Source organism: Bacillus rossius, chromosome 3 (genome assembly GCF_032445375.1).
Source record: "Bacillus rossius redtenbacheri isolate Brsri chromosome 3, Brsri_v3, whole genome shotgun sequence".
In the NCBI taxonomy this organism is placed as follows: domain Eukaryota; kingdom Metazoa; phylum Arthropoda; class Insecta; order Phasmatodea; family Bacillidae; genus Bacillus; species Bacillus rossius.
This window is the reverse complement of record NC_086332.1, coordinates 48,361,203-48,386,498: the sequence shown is the minus strand read 5'-3', so window position 1 is coordinate 48,386,498 and position 25,296 is coordinate 48,361,203. Positions and strand designations below refer to the sequence as shown.

The 25,296-nt window shown below is 38.4% G+C and overlaps 1 protein-coding gene across 3 annotated transcripts in view; it reads right to left on the bottom strand.

Annotated features, from left to right (window-relative positions):
- The window catches only part of LOC134530629 (max dimerization protein 1-like), a 134,325-nt gene that overhangs the window by 16,576 nt on the left and 92,453 nt on the right, over positions 1-25,296 (bottom strand). For all 3 annotated transcript variants that reach the window (XM_063365634.1, XM_063365636.1, XM_063365635.1), the window contains exon 4: positions 8,987-9,101. In XM_063365634.1, the coding sequence (XP_063221704.1) occupies positions 8,987-9,101 (115 nt within the window). The remainder of the gene's footprint in view (positions 1-8,986; positions 9,102-25,296) is intronic.

The following is a 25,296-nucleotide window of genomic DNA, read 5'->3' as shown; positions in this document are numbered from 1 at the left end:
TACAATATCCCGTTCAGTAATCAGAACGGAGAAGCCAGACAGGAAACCACATATAATAATTTAACTCTGATATGGAAGATACTGATGACCACGCAGTTCAAAGACATCATAAAACATTAACAAACAATAAAAGAATGTAAAATCCGCTAAAAATTATTACATTTTCAATGCCTCCCCGGATGCCGATTACAGAAAGCATTTTAATGCTTTTTATCTATGTATGACATGTATATACATATAAATATAATTTAGAACACGTATCCAAGTATACCCTACTCAGGGATTGCATAATGAAGATACCAGACTATAATTGAAAGCTAACTTGGTTGGGAAAGTTGCGACAAGGTGACGACACAGATTTAAAAAATCAAGAGAGTTTTTATTTGAAAGTTGTTTCAGGTATCCAGGTGAAATACGCCGCAGACCAAGTAAGGCTAACAGCGGCGAGTGGAAAGAAAGGGGACGTGGACAGATGCATAACCCGCGAGCCCGCCGCACCGGCCGCTCGGGAAACAAAGACACCGGCGCATTGACGCGACCCGGTCGCCGCCTCCCGTGACGGCAGCGCACGCCACTTCCGCCACTTCCCGTCCGCGGGCCGTCTCTGGCCTGGCAACAAGGCCCGGGGGCTCACCACCATGCCCACCACTTGCCGCACAACCTTTCAAACCCCACTACTACCTCTGCACTTGCAGCTCATTTCTTGTTTAGTTTCCAGTGGATTATATTATATTTGTCCTACTATCACTAGTAAACTCAATCCCACCCTGCTAACATCTTGCTTTACGCGAGGCGCCAACTCAACAGATGCTGCTCGACGCATTAGCCATGCGCTTCCTAACAAAATACAGCTGCATAAAAAAATATTGATTTCTCACGTTCTGGTAGACATGTGAGGTAAATTAATATTTTTATACATCCGTTACGAGTATTAAGTGTAACTCCAAACGTATGCACGCGGTTATAAGAGTAAAATTGGTTTTGCCCAAAGTGTAAACATAATATCTACACATCTCGCACCTCAGCCTTAGTTTGCGATATGAGCGTTTACACACTCTAACAAATGCAAGATTTCTGCCATGTGCCATCCTTGTTCCGATGTATAATGCTGTCAGAGACATACCACAGCGCACTAAAGTTTTAGACATTAGTGTATTTCAGAAAAATTACAATATTTCAAGAGAATTATGAAACTTTTTAAAATGTATCTGAAACAGTTGATGGTATTCAACTTCTAAGGAAACGGAACCTAACCATGTCAATTTGATTTTAGCCGTTTTATGTGAACAATTTGTCGGTCCGCTAAGGCGTTCGATTCAACCACTGAAACATAACCCAAAGGATTTTTTTCTAATTTGTAGACACTGTATAGGAATTCGGATGTTAGCAAAAGTTGTTATGGGCGCAGTCAGCCCGGCCACACACACAGTGCGCAGAGCTTCAGGAGAAACAACTCCTTTTCAAAACTACTCAAGATATCCGAGTGGTGTCTGTTTACGAAAAGCATTTAAGAATTCGCTGAGGTCCGAAAAGTCCTTTTGATTTCAGTTCCTTGGTATGACTTGAAAAAGGTATTAAATTGTTCAAATTAATCTGAACATATTTTTTTTTGCACTTGTGTGTATGTTTCATTTGTCGGAATCCTGTACCATATTCTAATTTTCATGCAAGTTGTGATTTAGAAATGTCAAGTGGTTTCACTGTTATGGTTAATTTTTTAACAGATGATTTGCTAGAATATGGTAACACACAAGACAAACCTATTGTTACGAGTATAATGTGGGGGAACGGGGTTCGTAAGGGATAGCTCAATCAAGTTTTATTACAGTTTTATTAATTACTAACATTTACATTACTAACAAATAATTGTACTTAAATGTTTGATCATCATTTACTTGAACTTAAAAATGTTTATTCGCAAGTCAATCAATGTCTGTCAGGTTCCACAGTTCGCAATCCTCACTGGAGCTAGGCTCGACAGTGATTCGCCCCTTACACGCGCCTCTCCGCAAACAAACAGCCTCGCGCCACTCAGTCGCCGTACTCTCTCGATCCCGTCGCTCCTCGTCGCGCCGCTCTCGAGGGGGTCTCTCACCCTCTTCGCCGATGTCGCACTTCCCTTCACTCGCGAAACTCTGCGAACTCTAGGAACTCCTACGGAGGCCGGCGTCGTCGCTTATATACCCGTGGCGTCCTTTTCGAAGGGTCGAGCGCGTCCCGACTCCCGAAACACCCAGAACAGCGACGCTTAAACACGCCAATCCTCGCGGCGGCATCTGTAAGCCCGGAATTTCCAGGCCGCTAAATATAGCTAGAGATGGGACGGTGCGCGGGGAGCGGATGGGGAGTGGGTAGCGAGGACCCTTGTAATCCGGCCAGGCACGCGTGGCATGCCTTACGTCAATGGACGGCGCGTGACGTCAGTGCCGTGAGAGGCCGCCAGTCCGTTCCGAACCTGGCAACTTCGCAGTCCTGCCTGCGTTCATAATACTATCTTCGTGTTAACCAAATTGCAGTTCATTAGACAGAATATGTTACTCATAACTGCCAGGCTGAAATTTGATTTCGTAACGAAGCGTCCTGTCTCTCGAAACTAGAAAAATTATTATTAAAAAATCCACTAATAAAATACAAGCCCGTGTACATATAAAACTGAAAATTATTTTAATAAAAGATTTTATTATTACTGTTTATCGCTGTTGAATCTTGGAAACACAATTAATATTAATAAGAGTACAGCATTTACAAATTTTTCATAGCAAATTGTTAGATTGCCTTCTTTGAATGCACAGCAATTAAGTAAAATGCACTACAGAAAATATTGTGTGTAGTTATTGAATAAAATATTTAATTTTATAGCATGTTAAAATTGTTACATGGATTTTAATTTGAATAAAAAAGTAAAATAACAATGTTTGGATTTTATTTTATCCCCACAAAATTTGTGGTAATGGTTTTATAACACTTACGCAAGTTTAAATTTTCAGATAAATAATTTCAGAATACCTTTAATAAATGTATCAACTAAGAAATATGTTTTTATTTAAATTTGTGTGTACGATGCAAATATTATTTTCTTTGTTTTGTATACACAATGCATAAACTTAATGGACGCAAATATGAACTACATAATAAATTTGACTGCCTAAAATCAAATTAGTAATTAACACCATGTTCACTACACGCTTGTTGGAACATGGTTTCTGGGGGATATCTGGGACTCTACCTTCTGTAACTATTCATATTCTTGCTGCAAACAATCGTGTAAACTATTTGACGAACATGAAGTCAAATAAAATTTCTGATTTATTTTATGTCTGCATTTTAACACACCATTACGAAAACTGACAATGAAAGGTTATCGCGTTTAAACCTTTCAAATGCGGATAAGTTAATTTGGAATGTCTAGTTTTTTTTTTGTGTGTGAAGCTGTCAGGTTATTATTTATTAAAGGTAAATAAAGGCATACATAGGATACTTCGAAGATAATCTTATATGTACATATGCACACACATATATAGTGATGCTGGTGAGGTTGGCACGCCTCATTACTGGTGTTTTGCCTAAACATTATTTTTATCTAATATTTTCACTTCAAGGTCTGCTGGTTATGGCACGTTGTACTTTCAGTCGTTTACTTTCTTTACCTGTAATAATTAGACTGTGCTTATTTGCTTCTCAAAAATATTGTCATTTTTAATAAAAAAATTTAAGTGTTTTTATAATTATTAAATAGAGTATGAGTGCCACCAACGCAGAAACGGCAAACCGGAAGTGTGTGCGTGGGTGTGCCACCCTGTGCTGGGGATCATACCATAATTCCGGTATTTTCTTTTTTTTTGGGGGGGGGGGGGAACTATCTTAAAACTATTTTACCAGTTAACTACTTCATTTTAGTTTTGGAACTAGTGTTAAAGCGTGACATCTGTTACGTTCCCGCGCGCCTCCAACACGAGACAATTTTATGGTAATCAGTGCGCCGAGTGCGCGTCCAAGGTAATCAAGCTGCGCACATTGGACTGGAAGCGCGGTACACGCGTACAGTGTAATCTCTGCGGTAGCCACCTGCGTATCTGGAGGGGGGGGGGAGGTGGGCGCGGGGGAATAACAGGCTCCTTGCACTAGGCCTGCACTACCAGAACACTTGCGAAAATGAGTTTTGACATTATAATTTTTTTGCACAATACTGCAAGTTTATTACGAATTGTTGCTTCACTTTTCATATCGGACCTGTCTGCGCAAATCATTCAAATTTTGGAGCCCTCTTCAATAAACTTACCATCGCATTCTTTTCGCTTACGAATCGTACAGAGATGCGATCGCACACTCCAGACCAGTGATACATTGGTGGCACCCTAAAATCATAGACTTAACAGAGACTGTAAATTTAGTCGGTAGTTTAGTATTATTTTTTGTAGGTTTAAGATTTATGTACACGCATGTGTTAAGGTTTTTCTCTACGACTAAATACGTCAATAAATTCAGAAAAAAGTCAAAACAGATTATTGCACTCTGAATGGTTTTAACTTTGCCGTCTGTTATTATTCACTCTACAGTTTGCAACACTTTTTTTAAATTAAATAAATGTAACGTTTTGAACGTTAGTTTTTTTGTGTTGTACCCCTGAAGGAAGTAAAGGGGGAGGGGGTTTCAATGAAAATTATTAGTATTTGTTTATGTTAGCAGGCCCTTAAATTAATTAAAGTTATATCGATTGATTTTTTTTCTACATAAAAAAATCTATACGAAGTTTTTCAAGGCGTTGTTAAGTTACCACTCTGATGGACTTTGAGAACGCTACAAGTTGATAAAACTTTTATGCGTACTGCCGGATAGGCCCGTGAGACAGTCTCATTTATAAAATAAAGAAAAAACACCATGTTGAGTAAAATGGAGGAATAAAAACAGCACGGATAATCTTCAAAGAACTGTTGATGAAATCATGCCAGAAGCTTAGGAAAGTACAGGAAACAGGGTGTATGAACATTAACAGTGTCCAGAGCTTGGCGAGGTAACAGCTAGGCTAGAACATGCCATACCACTGTCGGGCGCCAAGTGTGCAGACAAACATACCTAAAACTACATTCATTGAGATTTTATAATGCACACGAACGACAAAACGCAAATACTTTATTTCCGTTAAATTACGTAATAAAGAATAAATGCTAATTTACTGCCGATACTGTAGCCAAACTGGGCAAAAACCCGCAGACGTAGGCGGCAATGAAATAGGTTCGATTATGGTATTACGAAACAAATCCTTCGCATTGGACCTTGCAACAAAACTCGACACAATAGACTGTCAACTAACCCTTCATGCGTAGGCAGAATCAGCGGTCACAAGTCTGAACAATTTCAAGAAAGATCGTAACAGTAAAGCACTGAACACTAGATCCTGCTTGTAAACGAGCCAATAACCAGGGGCGGCTCCGGGGTCGAGCAAGCCGGGCCTTCGACCAGGGCCCGCGCCGCTGTTTACATCTGTATTTTACTTGCTTGGCCAGTGTCCTACTCAAGGAAAATTATAATTTCACTAGCGCGTAAACTAAAGTGCTGGTCAATGCAAACTACAATTCATGATTTCATATTAGAAGAACTTGTGAAATATGTATTGCCACGTGTAATTTACGCAATCCCACCGGAATGTGATTGCACCATTTATAAAACTGACCTGAAGATAATTCATCGGGGAAGAATATCAAAATTTCTTAAGATAAACTAGCTACAAACCATAGTCAACATTAAAATTCCAGGTTGGCTTAAAATAAGGTTTGATGGAGATTATTTTTCAAAATTTCCGGGGGTGGGTCTACATAAAGGGTTCCGCAAAGTCTAGGGCCACCACTGCTGGGAATCCCATTATGTTTGCAAACAAATTGAACCCAAGTGCGCGAATAGTCCGCACGGACAGTCGAAACGAGCGTCCTGTAAGCCGGCCCAACAGGCGGAGAGGCACAGGCAATAATCCCGGTGGTCTGACGAGCTGGATGAAGGAGGATGGAGGAGGATGGAGGAGGATGGGCGCGGGGCGACAGGCCGCGCCGAGTGGCGGGTGAAGTGGGCGTAAAGCATGGATCAATAGTAGATCGTGCTTTGACATCTCGGCGACGGGAAATTGGGGGTAGTCAAGGCAACGCACAGTCGAACATCAATACACGCGGGGATGACACGTCACGACTGAGCGCACGAGGTGACGGCTGTGCGTGCTCCTGTGGTGGCGCTGCGGGCGGGCGAGCACGTCCGACAACTCGCTTTGTTTCCTGGCATTCAGGCTCCAATCTAAATTAGGCCCCGCCACCTTGGTTTTTTTTTCTTCATCTTTTAGCTATAATTAAAATTTTGAACCATTTATCCCAATTTTTTGCAACCATATATGTACTAACAGGCTCTTAGTCTGTAAGCGCCGAGAGGGAATAGCTTATTTCACATGGGCAACTACAACTATCGTGATAATCACACCAGTTCACAAGTTTTGACTTCTACAAGTAGCCGAAGCTAAGTCATATTGCATGTCAAAACAAAACAAAATTACACGGAAGCTTTATTGCAAGCCATTTCAAAATATTTGAAATTGCAAGATGGAGAGGTCTAATCCCCCTTAAAACTGTAAATTACCGACACCCAACTTGTATTCATCTAATCAATTAAGTCAAAGGTGAAAATTGAAAATGTTTAAACCCCCAAATATGTGATTCAGATTAACGCATCGTTCATAGGCGTCTGCCAGTCGAACGACACACTTTGCTACAAGGACTACACGTCATCGTTCATTAAACGTTTATGAATCTGCGCTGAACACGTCGGGAAATGAGCGCCATTGAGAACGAGTCTGCACATGTGACAATCGCCTTTTGAAATTTCTCCTTGACGGCAGAGGTTTTACGTGTCACGGTTCAGCATGGGGGTGACCAATATAGCCGCCAAGTTTATAGCAGGCAAGGAAGGGGGGGGGGGGGGTGGTTGGGACTGGCTGTGGTCCTTTCGATCCAGCTGTAAATCGCTAATAAATGGCCATCACATTTACTAGCAAAACATTACCCTTAAAACTAATCGGTATTTTAATCAAACATAATGATTATACTACCTACTTCAAAAAAAGGAAAAGAGATTTTAATGTTCATGATGTAATATTTCGTAAAAAATACAACTATCAATACACATTCCACCCCCGTAACACCCAAAAAAAAAAACCTAACAACCAACAACCCTCCCCCCCCTAACAACCAACAACAACCCCCCCCCCCCTCCCAAACCCAACTAAAATCAGTGATACGTCACACAAATTAATGTTATCAACTTAAAAAAAAATAGTTGTTACTACATTTAAGGATGAAATTTCCATTTAAGGTCATTATTTTACATTTACGTTTAACAATGTTAAACTTATAGACTTTTTAAGTGGCTCAACAAACTTTCAAAAGAATACAAATGTATACATTGCATATTTTTGAAGTATTTAGCTGCAAATTTACATTTCTATCGTTTTTGTGGAAAACCAATTGTAATACCTAATTAGAATTAGAAAAATTATTGAAATAATTAAATGGATTATATAACTTTTTTTTTGCGTTTAGTGGCAAAATGCTACTGGCTACTTAATGATATAGTTTCGAGTTCTTCCAGCTGTCAAAAACTCACCATTTTCAGAGTTCCGGAAATCTTCTTTAACACGTCAATAAAAATAGCTAACTGTAATGTTAAGTAATAAGATATTTTTTGAAGCATGTATTCCTTCCCAAAACAATGCCTAAATTAATTTATAAGACAAAGGCAGGATGATTCTATATATTAATAATAGCACTATTGTCTCAGTTTTTATGGTGCGTGCACAATGTAGATACATGTACAAAAAATCTGGCTTCGTACCAAACAGTTTAACTTACTGTCATTAACCCTGAAGCACACCATATTTAATAGAGCCATTTAAAGAAAAATACAACTGTGATAAATATATCTAGTTAAATATAGATGCGTAGCACAAACTTTGGGAAAATATCTTTGAAAAAGTCCTTGAAATTCTCAACTAAAGAAGTGTGAAGATGCTGATTCACAGTCGCAGAACCTATGAACTCAACCTTTGAACCAAAAACTCCCATCAGACAGTAAACTATAAATTTCTTAAGTTATAATGTTTAAATTAGTGTCGACTAAAGTGTGATCATTAACGCTTCTCCTCAAGCAAATTAAATCAGTAGTGAAACAGAACCACAACGATCATGGTTTAGAAATTTTAACAATTCACGTGTTCAACGCCAACATTAGGCACAGCGTAGTGTTAATATAGACAAGTGCCAGAGTGCCACACACAGAAGAAACTTTAAGGAAAGGAGGGACAAGTTGACATGTAGTAATCTTTTTTCACCACTATGACAAGTCTAACTAGAACGTGGTGGAAGATTTTGAGTGGAAAAATTCGCCTGCTTGGCTTGCAGGGACCATCTCGAGGGAAGAGACGACTTCAGAGATTGGCAGACGACACGTGGAATTGGCGAAGGAAGAGAAACATGAACAAGTTAAGACCCGAGGGGCAAAGTGAGTAGACTGAACAAATGACTTGTTACTTACTTCTGACTTCAGGCTCGGTCTCAAAAACCATGTTTTTTTTATTATTATTATTTTCAAGAGCTATTTCTATTTCTGTTTCCCTCGCATTTGTTGTTCAACACAACTATTCCAACATATATTCAATTAGTGTAATACAATGGGTGTAAAATTGCGCGCAAGTCTTCGCAATCATCACCACTTTCGCGACTTGGTACTAACCATGATTTTACACAAAGTCAATATCTGTTGAAAATAATTGTGGCAGAACAACAAATGAGTTAAAATTTTATAAACAACCCTTGAATAAAAGTAAAAACGCGAAAAACAATATCAACATGGCAACCTTGAGTCCGGGCCTTAAGTAAAAAAAAAATTGAAACTTAAGTAAGCAACATTCATGACGACGGGTGTTGAGAGGAAGTGGCCAGTGCGGGGCCGTTACCTTGATGAACCGCTTGGCTTTCGTGAGCAGTCCTAGGGTGGTGTGGCGCGACGCCTCCGGTCCCAGCGGAACCATCTCCTTCAGCTTCTCCAGGCAGTTGCGGAGATGGGCCCGCCTGCAACACAGCCCTGCCGCGTCACCACACCGGGACCCCTCGGCGCTTCTTCCATGCAGTAAGTGCAAATAGCATATTTCACTGCCGGTGAATTTAAATATTTCACCTGGCTTATTAATTATTAATACTTTACGTCTGAAGAATTTAACATTAAAAAAATTGCATTTTTTTTAACATCGGCTTCGACGGTTACGTAGACAGGTCGTAAGTCAGTGTCGTCTAGTTGCGCGGAAGACCATAATCAGTCCATATACATCATTAGTAGAGAGAAGATTTTATGAATATTTTCAGACCAAGTTCGTTTTTAAAACAATGAATTTCGGACTTATTGTTTACATTTTTTTTAACTATTATTAATACATTTGAGTTTTTTCCAGTCAAATATAACATTAAAATGTTTCTTTTTTCACTTATTTCGCCAAAATGATGTAATATTGACTGTGATACGTGATAAAAAAAAATGTATAATACAATAGTTTGTAATAAGAAAATCAAGAAGAGTTTTACTCGCAATAATAAAAATAAATCAGCAAGCTTTAGCGTGTTTGAAAAAGTACTGATGTCAGCAATCTATAAATGAGTTCATAAAGAATGTAAAATCTTAAAACTAAGTAAATAATTTTATACACATCTGGTTTAGGTATACATTTTGGTACCTACAACAGGCCAAATAAATTGTTTTCATTGAATTATCTAAAATAACCTTTGTTAAAAATTTTGATAAAATTCATGATCTCAGTGTTGCTTTTCGGGGCTATATGGTGTGTTAACTTGTATTTAGATGTTGTATAGTGTAATGAAATGTTTTTCGGCGTTACTTCAGTTTAATCGAAATTGCCCATACAATTTTGTCCTTGATCATTAGTTTACGATCCTTACCCCATTTCCCGGACTCAAAGACACGTGACCCCTCAGACCCTTTTATTTGTATTCAGATATAAAGAAGTAGTGAGGGCTCTGGAGATGACCAAACAAATGGTATCATTAATAATTTCTGAGTTCAAAGAATGAACGGGTAGTTGTAATGAATGTGGGCTTGAATGGCTTGGACGAATAAAGTCAACAACGGAAGATAAACAACTTATTTTTAGCGTGCAAATGTAAAACTTTGTTCACGCTATTTATCTAGTTTGCATTTAGCAGCTAGGTCATGACTTGCGGAGGCCACAACTGGCAACAGTATATATGTATGTATACACACAGACACAGAGAAAGAGTAAATCTAGGCCGGTTTTGTATTATCATCATCTGAAAATCCGTACTCAGAACATCAAAATAACAGGCTTTCATGCAGTTTTCAAATTTGGTGCGTTTAACATACGATTTAGTGAATGGATCTGCACATATAAAGTATTAGTAACAAACATTTTGTTGATAACTGTTTAAAAATTTGTCTATCTGTCTGCATTGAAAGTTTACAAACTTATAATTCGAGAACTAATGCAGTCACTTCGACAGGATTCACTTAAACCGTGCCCTAAGAGCTCCAGAACGTTACACCACATTACTGCAGCATTTCAGTCAATTTTTGTCACTTATGCCACGTCCATCTGCCAATATCCAAACCGGAAAAATATATGTGGTTGTGATCATTAGAACACTTGGTTGCAAAATATGAATAAACGTAGGGTATGCTAATATTAAAGAATATTTATTTTATAACATGAGATGAAAAGGACAGGGCAAATAGAGAAAGTACATCCGCCTAGAATGTATGCCTACAGATGTAAAATCACATCAAAAACCTGCGTTCGGTAGGCACGGTCTCCCGTGTTGAGCTTATACACAAAACTACGACAGAAAAACTTTAATAAGCGTGACAGCCGTAATAAGTCAACTCGTCATAACAAAACGAGCGCGAGACATTGCCCACATTCCGAATCGAAACCATGTGTAACTGCATAAAATCAGTAAACAAGACAGTGAAAGCTGTTGTATTAGAAATGCTGAAGGCTTATAAAAGTTCGAGTGACTGAGAACTTTTCACAAATAGGTGAACACATGTTTTTTGTTTCAACTTTGTTGGTTTGTGTGTGCGGTATTTAACAATCATGATACATAACCTACTTTTCGATTCTTCAAGTGATGAAGAAGGGCTACAGAATATAAGTTTTTAGACTGCGGCAAAACTTAATTTTCGAGTCAAAGGCCGAGTTCAATTAAAGATTTAGGATGAACCCCGAACAATTGCAAACAAAAAGTGGTGCACTTAGCAACAAGCAAAAATTGTGTAAACATTTGCATTGGTTAAGAAGTGATTGCCAGTATCACATAACTGGTCAGATGCATGGTGTAGCTAAGCATCAGTGTCCCATTTAATAAATGCAATAGTTTCTACAGTTAATTACCTTAATTTTGGCCATTTGTTATGTCCACAAAATTTAGCAGAAGTGCAACAATTTTATGAGATTTTGAATCTCCCTTATGTGTAAGGTCCTCTTCTAACCATTAATGCATGTTTGATCGTCAGGAACTGCATGTTTGTCTGTGGAGCTAGGAAACTGATTTATTGCGTAAGTGCAAATTGGCCTGTAAGAGTGTATGATGAACAAAACGTAATTTTAAAAACTGAAGCTTCTTTGCCAACAGCAATAATCAAGCAACACCAAAATTTTATCACTTGTCAAAATGAACTTTAATATCTTTAAAAATTCGCATAACACTATTCCAATAACATACGTCCAGTCTTTTCCATGGAGTAGTCCAAATATTCGGCAAAACTATTGTTTTCTACGGTTTTTTTTTTATTTTTTTACTAATATTGTCACTGAAATCTCCAATCACTACTACCTTTAGCTCTTTAATCTCTGCGAAAACGCACAATTGCTCCTCTCTTATTCCCAGGTTTCAGGTAACCTCTTTACAGTCTTCCTTGTCGTTTTGTTTGTTTGCTTGTAAAATTATAACCTCCAAACTTGTATCTCTCTTTATTTACTTGTAAAATATGGATGAATTTTACAAAATGTTATCAAATTTATTGTGGGAAGAAAATTATTGAAACTATTATTTTGTGAGTAGTAACTTGTTACTTGTAATTTGTCGGTTTTTTTATATATATTTTTTTTATTTTGTGGAATAGAATCCTGGCCATACAAAAGTACCTGGATCAAGATTAAATACTGCGTAGTACATTCGAGCCAATCGCATGTTATATCAAGCGAAATGCTCGAACTTAGTGTGTAGTAAACAGGGAGAACTGGCGTGTAGTTGTTTTCTGCGAGACCTGGCCCCAGCTAGCACACGGGACCTGACCGGGCCGGAGAGGGTCGATGCAGCGGGGGCTGACCCACCGAGTGGCGGGGGCGTCCTTCCCGGCAGGCACCGCGGTCTGCCCCAGCCTCGTGACTTCACACGACTGCCTCGGCAAACAACGCCATGTGCTACTCCTGCACGCACACGCTTATCTCGCTGTCCTCGGACGCGCACGCACAGTTAAATGTACTAATAATGCAATACCAAACACTAACTGCATTTCAATGGGATCGTATAACCTCGAACGACGCACCAGCTGACCACCGCGAAAGTCCACCGCGCATCTTTGCGCTAGTCGTTAAGTCTACGAGCCCTGCGCGGTCCACTGCCCCCCCCCCCTCCCCGTCGAGCTAAAGCCAGCGCTTCGCCGAGTTTCCAGGGCCGTTCCCAGCGGTCGTCGACCTGTGACACGTCCCGCGCGCAGTGTACGTGACGTCAGCGGGCATCGCGGCAGTTAACACATCGACAGCGAGACCACCCAGCTTCTTAAAACATTCCTCGGTGCAAAATAAAAGGATAAAAACACTCAAGTCAACACACAGACGTGGCACGTGCGTTGATGCACCTCGACCTCAATATGCGAGAAGCACGTTTGATCTCTGCGTGATATTTTTTTTCAATGTGGTGGTGATTTTCGTCGCTACTGCTAATGAAAAGAAGACAGCCAGGGATTCCTCTTTTGAACCCTACATTTCCGTACAGTTCTAGGGAACAATGTTAGAACCATGTAAGCACTCGTGCAGTGTTGGAATCAGAGATACCTGTCAACAAGATAGAGAGTAGGGTGGATGACGAAAAGCATAAGGATATATTATGGTCGTTTTCAATACTACATCAACCTTATTACTTTGTCATATTTTCCCGTCGCACGGTCGTTACCAGCGATCCAGTGAACTCGACAGAGACTAACAATTTTTCTGCTGTCACTAGGATTTGTCAAAATTTTAGCGGAAATTTTTGGTTGAAGTGGATGATATATATATATTATATAAATATATATCATATATATAATGTATTATATATATGCTCTAAACGGGAAGTAAAAGCTGGTAATTTCACGCGGCGATTACAGCTGTCATGATAGTTTCAATACTGACTTCAACAAGTGCCCAAAACTAAGCAAGAAAGCACGGAATAAATCCTCACATGGGATATCTGATTAAGCCCCTTCGGATTTAGAAATTTTATGGCGGAAGTTATATTTGAATAATTTTTCAAAATTATTGGTATGAGACGAGCATAAATAATATCTTACAATGCGTTTGTAGTTCGTTACAATGTACTAACTAATGGCGCGACTGAAAATATTATACTATTTCACAAACGTTGCGTTCTAAAATTGTCCGACGATAGACGGGTAGTAACAAAACCGTCGATAAATGGAAAAAATTAGAATGCCCCTTAATGAATATTTTCCTCGGCCATAATAAAACATGTTAATTTTTGTAACTTAATTTTTATCTATAGTAATACTGAAGACTCTGGTCAGACGGGATTTCACAGGCCGCGAGTCGTGTAAATGGCTGCCAACCCTGCCAGAGAGCGCAGGGACCAGGTGCTGCACTACGTCACACCTTTCGAGCGTCAGTGCTCGCACTTACTGTCAGTCACCCCGCAGTCGCCCCGCGCCTCATCCGGCACACCAGTAGCTTTATTGGTTTTACGTGAAATTACTGTTTTCTGCCGAGTACTACATTTGTGATTTAAGGTACAAAGAATTATTTTAAACTATACCATATATATATATATATATATATATATATATATATATATATATATATATATATATATATATATATATATATGATCGTCTTCAATAATTCACAATATTATACACAAAACATCATACAATTTCGTATGCTACATTAGATACTCTTTGGATTAAAGTCCATTCGAAATGTCTGATATTTCTACATTCATTTATTTTATAATCATCTTATTTACAACTGCGACGATTGCTGTGTATCGCAATTTACCTACTACAAATCCTCAATTTGTAAGTTATTGTGATATCCATTTTAAAATTTTACTTTTAAAAAAGTATTCTATAATGTGATTAGTTTCCAATTTTCGTGTCACAGCGTGTGCATTTTCTATTCATTTTGAAAAGTAATTTCCATTTTTTAGCCAAAAGAGGAAAATATTTTTTAAAAGATTCTAATGCATCTTAAACATTTTATTAGATAAAGATGCGAACATATTATTTTGAACATTTGTTACAGTTTTTGATTTTCCACGACTAAATTCCTATTGTTTCCCACGCCTGCTATGCATCACTCTTGACCAAATTATTATTTTTGTACGAGGGTTGAAATTTGTATGACAAAGCGTTTTCCCTCAGTTATGTACATAGATAGTTATTTTTAAATTTCAGTATTTATATCGCTAAGAAATATAACAAACTCTGTGTTTATTAATTATATAAAATACATTGTAATTGAGGCCAAATAAAAAAAATTGGTTCGTGTACTTACGTACGCGCATTCTAAGTTCCATATAATAAAAAACGAACTTTAATTTTTCAGGCAAATAATATAAATAAATCAATAAAAGGACTGGGGTGCTATTATAAATAGGTACGGTTGGTAAAATATAAAACCAATCAGATTTATAAAGTTAATTATTTAATTAGTAAAATAATCGAAATAAATTTTATTTACTAATGAAAATCAAAAATGCTGAATGTTTATTCTAATTTATTAATATTAATGGTTTATTAAATAATTATGTAATAATTTACAATACAAATAAATTCTACATACCAGAACAACCTCACATATATAAATACATTTAAAATAGTTTACGAACAATTTGTATCACTAATCTACACAATAAATAAATGTTTTTAATGATACGGACTAGTATTCTATATCAATCACTAAAGTATAAGATTTAAAAGCACATATATTATGTTCATTTTTATGTAGCCTTTTTTTAATCCTGTCAAAATTTTGTTGCATGGTGCGCGCGCATCGTAAAAATTCACTCTAATCATTTTTTCATAACGCGCCTAAAGAAGTATAACTTCACAAATTGAAAATCTTGCGTGTCTGCAAATTTGATACAAAAGGAAAAATACCGATTTTTTTTTTAAAAAAAACTACAAAGCCACGTACATTCGTTTAAATAAAATAACACGGAAAACGTTTAGTCATTTTGCCTATGATTTTAATTTCCTGTTGAATTTTACTTCAGAGTACTTTATTCTATGTTTATTTCCCTCCTTTTTCTACGTCCTCTTCTACAATTTTCTTAAAACTATATTATAAGTTTTTTTAATAATTTTACAGGGCAAACCAGGTCTAAAGTTGTAACCATAACTTGAAAGTTGTAACCATATCATTTGAAATATAACGTAATTATAGAAAATACTAAGTACTTCATGCCTACTAGCGTACTGTAAAAATACGCTCCATCAGTAAGGCGTTGGGATTTCTCAAACAAACATAATTTGTTTGAGAAAACGAGTCCTTAGCATTATTTTTTAACATATTCTTACCGCAGCGCGCAATCAAACCGAACCTACTCGTTCAGATGAAGACTCGAATCCAACCACCATGCTGAATTTGATATTTTCTGCTCATTAGAAATTTATGTAACGAAATATTTCAAAAACCAAACCACGGTGGTAAATATGTTTACGCAATGTTCATATGTGAAAATACAGGCATTTTAATTTCCTGCGAATGATCATTCATTCATTCATTCATTCATTCAAGCAAATTTTGTAACTATAAAACCTTTCTTGAATTATTTAAGAATAACAGATAATGTTAATCACGTTAACTAAATAAAAAGAATATTCAATACGTAGGAAATTTCCTTTAAGAAAAATAATGAAAACGACGGGCGATACGGAACTAGCTTTTCCGTGACAATGAAATTGATATTGTGTGTTCAGTTTATTTCACCAGTAACAAATTAACAAACCAAAACTTAAGTCAAGCTGGGCGCCACGTCACGTGCCACAGGCCAGAAGAAAGTGCAGACACTTCCCCGATAAACTTAAGTCGTGCACCGCCCAAACGTTTCGTCTGAATCAACACAATATATATTACTGCAAAAAAAAATCCTTCCCCCCTCTGAATTGATCACAGGCAATTCGGTCATCAGCAAGCTGGCGCACTCGCTATAAATCCGACGCTGCTCGAAGCGGCAGTGTTGTCGGCCAGTGAATGGCTGGTTCTCGGGAGAGCGGGCCGGCGGGTGTATTTCTGGACGGACCTGTTACGCAACTGTTACGTTTTACGAGCGAAGCGCGCCACGCTGGCCGCGCGGCAGGCAGCCAACCTGTCGTCCGCGCGCGACGGGCTGCCTACCCGCAGGTACCGCAGGCGCACGTGCTGGCATCTCGGAAATATTGCGACCACTACACTTCTGCAAGTCACAAGTCAATTCTCTTGTGGCTAAAACTACAAGTACACACAATAATAACAGCAGTTTTACATGTCGCAAGCCATTTCTACCAACGTGATTATCATTAAGTTACAGTAACTTACATGGGCTTGTCATTTGTAAAACAATTTCTACTAGCCTTAAACACCAAAGTACATTTTACAAGTAGAATTTGTATTATTAATGAAAATATAATTTGATACACCTAATATTCACCGTTATTGTAGTAACTTAGGTTAGGAAATCATGCAATTTTCTACCCAGGATTAATATAACATCAACTGGTACACCCGACACACCGTAAATAATTGTCCAGAGACTCTTCGGTTATCATTTGAACGACAAATAGGCTCAATGAATAGTTAATTTATACACTTATTCCAACTTAAATAAAGCTTACATATTAATAAGCATACAAGGAAATACCTGTACAATAAGATAAAGATAAAGTGTGATTTCTAAGAGTCCCGACTTTAATGAGAAATTTTTTTAACCCTACTTATGTTTCTTTACTATCTTGCAGAACAACATTCTGAAAAGCTTGAATGTTGCTGACCTAACCTAAATAACCTTTCGCAAGATTTTACAGAATTTTAAAAATCGCTAACCTTACCAGCATTTAACTCTCGTAAACTTCATGTTTAAGTTCAAGAAAACATTTTCTGTGAAATCGAAGTTTTTTTTTTACAGATACATTAGAAGTATGTAGAACCACTTTAAAAAAATTCCAAAATTTTTCTCGGAAAAATTGCTACTCTAGAAAATCACCCAATATATCTTATGCATAGTAATTTTCAAAAGCAATAGTAAATTTTGGTTTCTCAATACGAATTTCCCTCTAGTGATAAGCAATCCCAGTAGACTTGTACTTCATTTTTATTAGTGTACAAACTTTACAAGTCAAAAAATTTTCTTTAGGAAACAGTTTAATTTTACAAATACAGCTTGTAGACTTGTAGGTTTACGAAATAGGGCCCTGAAGGGGCTGCAGCAGGAGTGGAGGTGAAGCAAGCAATAGCCCCTCCAGTGATGGGCACTATCGAATAAAAACTATCGACTAAATCGACAGTACGAAATTATCTTTATTTGCTCACATGCAAATCAGTCGATTAAATTTAGTCATTAGTCAGTATATTGTGTTTGTATGGTGTTTAGTATTAGCTACATTAGCATGATTATACTTTTTGATGATGATATCTCATTGTAGATAAATTTTGAAAATAAAATTGTTTGTTGAACAATGTTAAAAAAAACATAAAGCGCTAACATTTACTCCAGTTGCAAGTTCACGGTAAGAATATCACTGTTTTTTAAAGCCCTTCAGCCACCTTGCTGAAAATAAAATGGAAATAAAGATTTCAAAAACCATTTTTTTACACTTCCTGGCATATTTTAAAATAATTATAAAAAAGGACATTGTGAGACTTCAAGTAGTATACCAGTATTATACCATTTTAAGAAGTAGTTAGTTTAGGTACGTAAAATGCTTTTATAAAATCATGCCTCGTTTGAGCTAGTTTCCTTTTAACAGGTTTGTACATCTGTGGCGTTCGTGAGGCACATTTTACAATCGAGTACCTGTGGCTCGCCCAGCTGCGCCCGGCTAGTATATGACCATATGTAAGCTCCTTGGTCGAGAAGAGGGTCGCCTTCACGTTGTTCGTTGAGTAGTTGAGCGAACACTTATTACGTTCGTATAAATATATTATCTTAAGGGGCCCGCCTACTTAGTAGTGTATCTAATCCGCTCGCTGGTGCTTTTATAGCGTGGTATCGCCTCTAAGCGCAAGGCTGTGAACTGACACGTAGTCTTTTCGTAGTGCATAGGACAATTGAATCGGCACATGCTAAAAGGGCCTCAGTCACAGAAAAATGGCAAATTGAGTTAAGCATGAAAATAGCATGTTATAGGATAGCTTCAACTATCTATGCTAAAACGTATTGAGTCACACGCGCGGGTTAGCAAATATTAGCTAGGGAAATTCTTAACGTACGCTAAATGGGTTTCCTAGAGACAGATTAATTTATTCGTTTTTCTCAAAACTGGTTTGCTTGGACTGAGGTCCTTACAGCATGTGCCCATTCAATTATGAAATTTGAGCGGTGACCGTAATATTATATGGCGGATAAATAAATATAAGGGGGGTAGGAATGAAAGTCACCCAATAAGTGCTTTCAAGAATCTGTAGCGGTTAATTATGTCAAAATATGACTCTGAAAACACGTCTTTTAGTCATTTTAACTCTTCTAAAACCACACTTCAAAACTTAATCCTGAAAAAAAAAATACTTATCGGCCTTCAAGGAATTCTTAAATATTTTTGTAAACAGATCCCACTCGGATATCTTAAGCAGATTTCAAATCGCGTAATTTTTCCGAAAGCTCTACACACCGTGTGTGTGCTAGGATAGCGAGGTCCTTGATATTCTTCCGATGTGTCCAAATGAACAATGCCACTGGTGTAACGACCAATAAGCACGCGTCGTTCAACTGTCAGAACCGTCACTGGTGCACAAATCTCTAAAATAATACAAACACATGTGAGTTACAACTTTAACTTACTTTTATAAGCTAATAAAGAATGAAAAGCGTTCAAAATAGCACAATCTGCTATCTGGCACGGAAACACCAATACTAACAAATGGCACGCTATCATATCATATCAAACCCGGTCAATCTAAATTCCCAGTACAAGACAGAGAATAGCTTACTTATCAATGCAATAGAAATAAAACCCAGTAAAAAGAGGAAATGTTTTAAAGGTGCACACACACAATCTGGTGCCATTAGTGGCACTAAACTGTGGTATGTTAACAGTGACAAACAAAAACCAATCGAATAACTATGATAAAAGTCAAGTCTAACATGAAAAACATACAGAACTTGCGTAGCCTAATTTTTAACACTTTTCATAGTCTTGTGTTTCATACAGAATACCCCCAAAACTACAGAACATACTTGCATCCGCGATTTAGAGACCTTCAAAAAGACCTACCATACGTTTCCTTCAATACATCTATCACTTTTTTTATTCACTGCCTTCCCTTCTGCGAGGCTAATTCCAACTTAGTTCATGGCCTACTAGACTCGGAGGTTCTGTCGCCTTCAGCCTGTACCTGTACCTGCTCCTGCGCGCCGCTCTCGACCGCGACAGCCAATGGCGTGGCGACGTCGGGCGCAGTAAGTGTGTGTGTGTCCAGTCCAGTCCAGTCACCTATGCCTATCTGTAACCGCATCACGCTGTCTCATACACGTGTTTGTTCAGTATTTCATTTTCTTCTCACTGCCAATATTTAAGGACTTTCCCTGTGAATTCATCACGATAACGCTCTTGCATTTTACATTTCACCTCCAATTTTCTCAAAAGATGTTTACTAAATATGATATAGTCACACAAGTGTTCACTATTATCATCATCATCACTGACATGACCTGGTGAGTAAATTTATGACCAAACAACAAATGCAAGAGCAATATCGGAAAAAAAAGATTTACAGTAAAATCTCTTGCAGCAGTAATTACAAAAAAAACTGAAACAAGCTATTCTGCGAGAGACAGAGCCTTATTCCCACACAGTAGCTCCCAGTCGTAACTCGATCTGCCGTCATATCTGAGCAATGTCGCACACCAGTTCCGACAGAGTGCGCCAAGAGTGCGTAAAGAACATTAACGGTCGTCTCAGATTAGCTGCATTTTTTCTTTCCTCTCCTAAAAAAAACACATACACAATTTGCTCCCACCCCCCTCTCTTTCTCCAACTATCCCTGCCACCCGTATCGTAAAACACAGAATAACTGTACTTCCATGTTTTCAGTATTCCGTCTTTTGTTGCGAAATCGCTATGCCGATCCGTCCGTGCCTAAAGGAAAATCCTCTTGTAGCATGTTCCCGAGATAAGCGCCAGAATTCCAGTCTCGGCCGCAACTCGCAAACGACCGCCTGATTCATGTCGTCGTCAGCGCGGATGGGCAGCCGTGTTCGCGAGTCAGTCACGCTCGCGTGGCGAGGTGCCTCCAGCATTTCCGTGCTCGCCGAGTGGTCCACAGATCATGATCCTGAAGCTTCCATCCTCGCAGCCTTGAAGAGTGAGCGCTAGCTAGGTGCTCGCAACCCATCAAAATTATATTTGAGTAGTACTACAATATTCTAACTAAGTGCAATGTCGTAGTTGTCAATCACAGAAGGATTATCTCTCGCCACTGTGTAAGAGACGGCCAGCCACCAGCTCCTATGACCCGCAAGAGATAGAACTGTGCGCTTATCGTGTACTGAACTTCCTCTTTTATCGCGAGCTTCTTTTTTTCTTCAAGCTTTGCCATCCACACTTCCCCAATGTTTTTCATTCGACCCGTAACAGTTTATTATTTTAAATATATATATAAAAAAGTTAGTGATACGTTTTTGCAACGTTCGTAGTGTACTTGCACAAGATAAAATCATACTGAAGAGAAGTTTTGAAAAATATATAGTAGTTGTCCTCAATATAAGATGTAAGAAAAAGACGGAATATTACAATGTTTTGTTTACCATATAGTAACGTTCTCATTTATCATATTACCATCCATTGTATATGTGAATTTATAATGTGAGTAATTTAAGAAACACACATTCACATAAACAACCATTTCCAAATAATAAATTTAATATTTTTAATTTTTAAGCTCACACGAGCCCGTAACTTAAACTGTAGAACTTAATAAGACTACGAAAAAAAAATTAACAATTTTGTTTTCAAAATTAACTAATACTAATAGTACTGTCAAGAAATAGGAAATAGTCGTCTTTAATGAGAAAAAAATTGTGATCACTCAAAATAATTGTTTTACATGAGTTCTCGTCAAGTCTAGTTAGTATTATGTAATTATGAGGATTTACTTCTTAAGGATCTCAAAACTAATGCAAGAATACGCCTTAACATTATTTTATATGAATGTAATAAGACTGTTAATTCATAAATTGGTAATTGTGGAAGGGAGAGGATCCCTGAACCGTGTAGCCTGCGAGCTGTACTCGATTGTGAAATTTTGCTCCGTGTGAGACTTCATACGCAATTTCCCGTTCCCTGAGAAAGAACTGCGATGGTGTCGCGAGCAAACTGTATTGCAACATTAATTATACATAATGTGTAACCGAAAAGTGCGGGGTGCCTCTGGTGCTGGCGTACTCGGTACGTTAACTGTAGCTGTTATCAGCTTATCGGTTTGTCTCGGAACATTAAAAAAAAAAAAGGCAGATTATTTCATATTGATTTGTATTATCCGGATAGATAGTCTCCCGTTACAAATTGACAAATGAACTCGGCCACTTTGCGAGCAAGTTTGAATAAATTGCTGCAATATGTTGCTCACCAACACACTTGTTACTTGCGTTTCTGAATTATTAGATATTCTGTGCTAACGCTTCATATTGGTTATTACTTTATGACTTACAAAATCAAGGAATGTCGTGGTATTTTTAGGTGGCGAAGGAAAATTGCAAAATTTTTTATATCTGTCTGGCATTTGGTAATACTCTTATTTTTTTGTTTAAACCACTACAAGCTGATAAAAAAAAATTATAGTAATTAACGTCGCACGCGTTGGTTGTTACAAACACATTTGTTGAAAAGTATTTTCATCGAATAAACACTGTAACATCTTAAAATGACCTTTCGATCCATACGCGTTCTTAAGCACTAATAAAAATATCTTGCAATACCAAATGTTTGTCTAAAAAGTTACAATCGTAATATATTTAATATTTGACTGTGTTTACTCTGAAAAATTAACATATTTGGGAACCTAGGCCATCCACGAAGTCCAACGAAATATTTTAAGTGTGTGTTATTTAAAGTGTGAACTTTTAACTTAGGCGAGAAATGCTCGGTTTCATTCATCAAGCTTACTGCGGATGTTTCACAACATAAGCGTTTAAATATATTTTTGTTGTTGATTTTTGCGCCAGATATAGTCCACACGTTGTCTGTTAGTAAAAATCAGTCAAACATGCATAATTAAATTATCTGCCTAACAATATATCGTGATCACCTAGTAGTCAATTTTCTGTATTTCCACGACATTTTTACTCATATAGTCCTAATTGCAGGACATTCCGTCATTAAGTTCTGGAGTTGGCAAAAAAACTAACTCTTAACACTGAGTGTTAAGACGACTTGCCATGTTAATTTTTTACGTTAATTGTAGATTTTATGGAAAAAAATTGAAAATGATATATAAACTATTTCGTACGTGTTACTCAGCTGTGAAAGCACAGTAGAGACAAAATATAGTACAGAACACAAAATGCAAATTTTATACAGTTAAGTATCAGAATATTGTTTTAAACAATATTTATACATTATGGCATTATGGCTAATCTCACACGTCATGTTGATAATCTTGGCTTACTGCTATGTGTAAGTTGATCACGATAGCTTCTTAAATTTTATGTTTAATTTATAAATTTATCAACTAAACATTATCTAAAGCGGTAAGAAGTTACGCAAGTGTTAATGATTATGATTTGCGTGACATTCTACAGAGTGGGGTAAAATGTGTGTATCGTTTTTGAAGGGCTATTAAAGAAAAAAAGGCGAAGCCACTTACAGAAGTTAGCTTTCTTTTTTTTTTATTCTGTATACATACCTTTTTTTTTTATCAAGTTCGAAAAATCACATCAGGAAAATAGTGGCTATCAGCAACGATGCATTAATGAAGGCGATTTCGGAACTCTTCGACCGCTTTTCGGCACACTGGGCGAGGAAACTGCTCAGATCTGGGAGACACCTGGTTCCAACAGGACGGCGCTACAGCCCACACGGCTCACCTCGGACAGGTGTCCCTGCGCGCCTCGTCTCTCCGAGGTGACGTGCGGCGGCCCGCGCGCTCACGGGGTTGGAGCGATAGTGACTTCTTCCTGCGAGGCTACCTCAAGGGAAAAGGTTTTCAAACATCGTCCTCACACATCGGAAGAACTGAAGACGCCAATTCGGGAGGAACCGCTACACCCCTACCTCGAAATGTGCCGAAACGCGGTCGAAGAGTTCCGAAATCACCTTCAATGCATCGCTGCTGATGGCCACCTTGTTCCTGGTGTGATCTTCAGAACTTGATAAAAAAAAATGTGGTTGTATATTGATTCCAATAAAATACACCGAATTGCTGTACATTAGTCCGTTTTTTTTTAACCGATACACACCTTCTGCCCCATGCTGTACAACTCAAAGTAAATGTCTGGGGAGAACAACAAAAGCAAGAGAGCCATTGGAGTATTCGTCAATGACCAGGAAGGACATAAATACGCGACGGGCAGAGATGCGGGCGAGGCCCAGGCCTGCGGGACTCGCCGCAACAACCACTACCGCCGCGCCCCGAAGCACGCGGATGCAGTAAATCAAACGCCGAGGCACGCTTCCTGCCGCGCGGCGCAGAGCTCGCCCCGTGACGATCTTGATTGGCCGAGCGGCGACCGGCGAGCGGGGCGACGCGACACGGCAACCTCGTGCGCTCCCGTGCGCTCTCGTGCGCTCTGCAGCTCCGCGACACACGACACACGACACACGACACACGGCACCAGGGAGGCCGTGGCTTCCTGTAGCGACCCTAGCCGTGTGGAGACGGGCTAACGCAGGGCTCTGCGGGGTCTGGAATATCCTCTCACAGAAAAAAGGGGTACGTAAACTCTCCCCCGGAAAATTTCAACAATATTATCTTAAAAAAAAATTATTTAAGCCAGCAAGGAACTTAAAACTTTGCTCATTTATTTGTAGGTTAAAGTATAACAAAGAAATGCAGTAATTTCAAGAATAAAGATTATTAAAGTGTTATTACGTTTACGTTACATAATGATAACGAGTCAAATGTAACGACAAACATTTAAAATGGCATGTGCTACGGTAGTAAAAGACTCTGCGCGAAGCCGTTAGCGGCTGCCCAGCCCTTTAGCTGTCCTTGGTGGGTTCCGTCCCAAGCGAGTGCTCATGCATCTTCTCAGTGTTAACTAAACATTCGATCACGTGACTGCCTGATTACTATTAGACCCGCGCTTACAGCATGAAGGAAGAGGGAAAAATTACTTGGCGAGCTAAATTATCGGCGAAGAGTTGACCGACGGCCAACCTTTCCAATAAATAACCAGGATAGCTCGTCCTGTCTACGACGTGTTTCTTCCTGTGGCCACCATGCTGAGTCTGTGCCGTCTCTGACTGGCAACAGTCGCACTCAAACATGGTCACTGACAGTATACCTACTTCTGGTACAGTTCGGCGAGAAATAGCATTTTATTAATGGAATTGGAAACTGTCAGGAGATGGCATGCTGTGTCGTAAATTAAGTCACTTTACCTCACCATCGCCATAATGCAAAACCCAAAACATTGCAGGAGTGGTACTTGAACACTTTTGCGATGGTAAATAAATAAATAAATGTGAATTACAATTTACGTAGTTAATACATACACGCTTCCATAAAATACACTCGGTTAGAACTTTTTTCCACAATAACTACACACTTCCCCGATGCTTTGAGTGTCCCGCACACACGGCGCAAATCATCAGCTTAACAATAAGAAT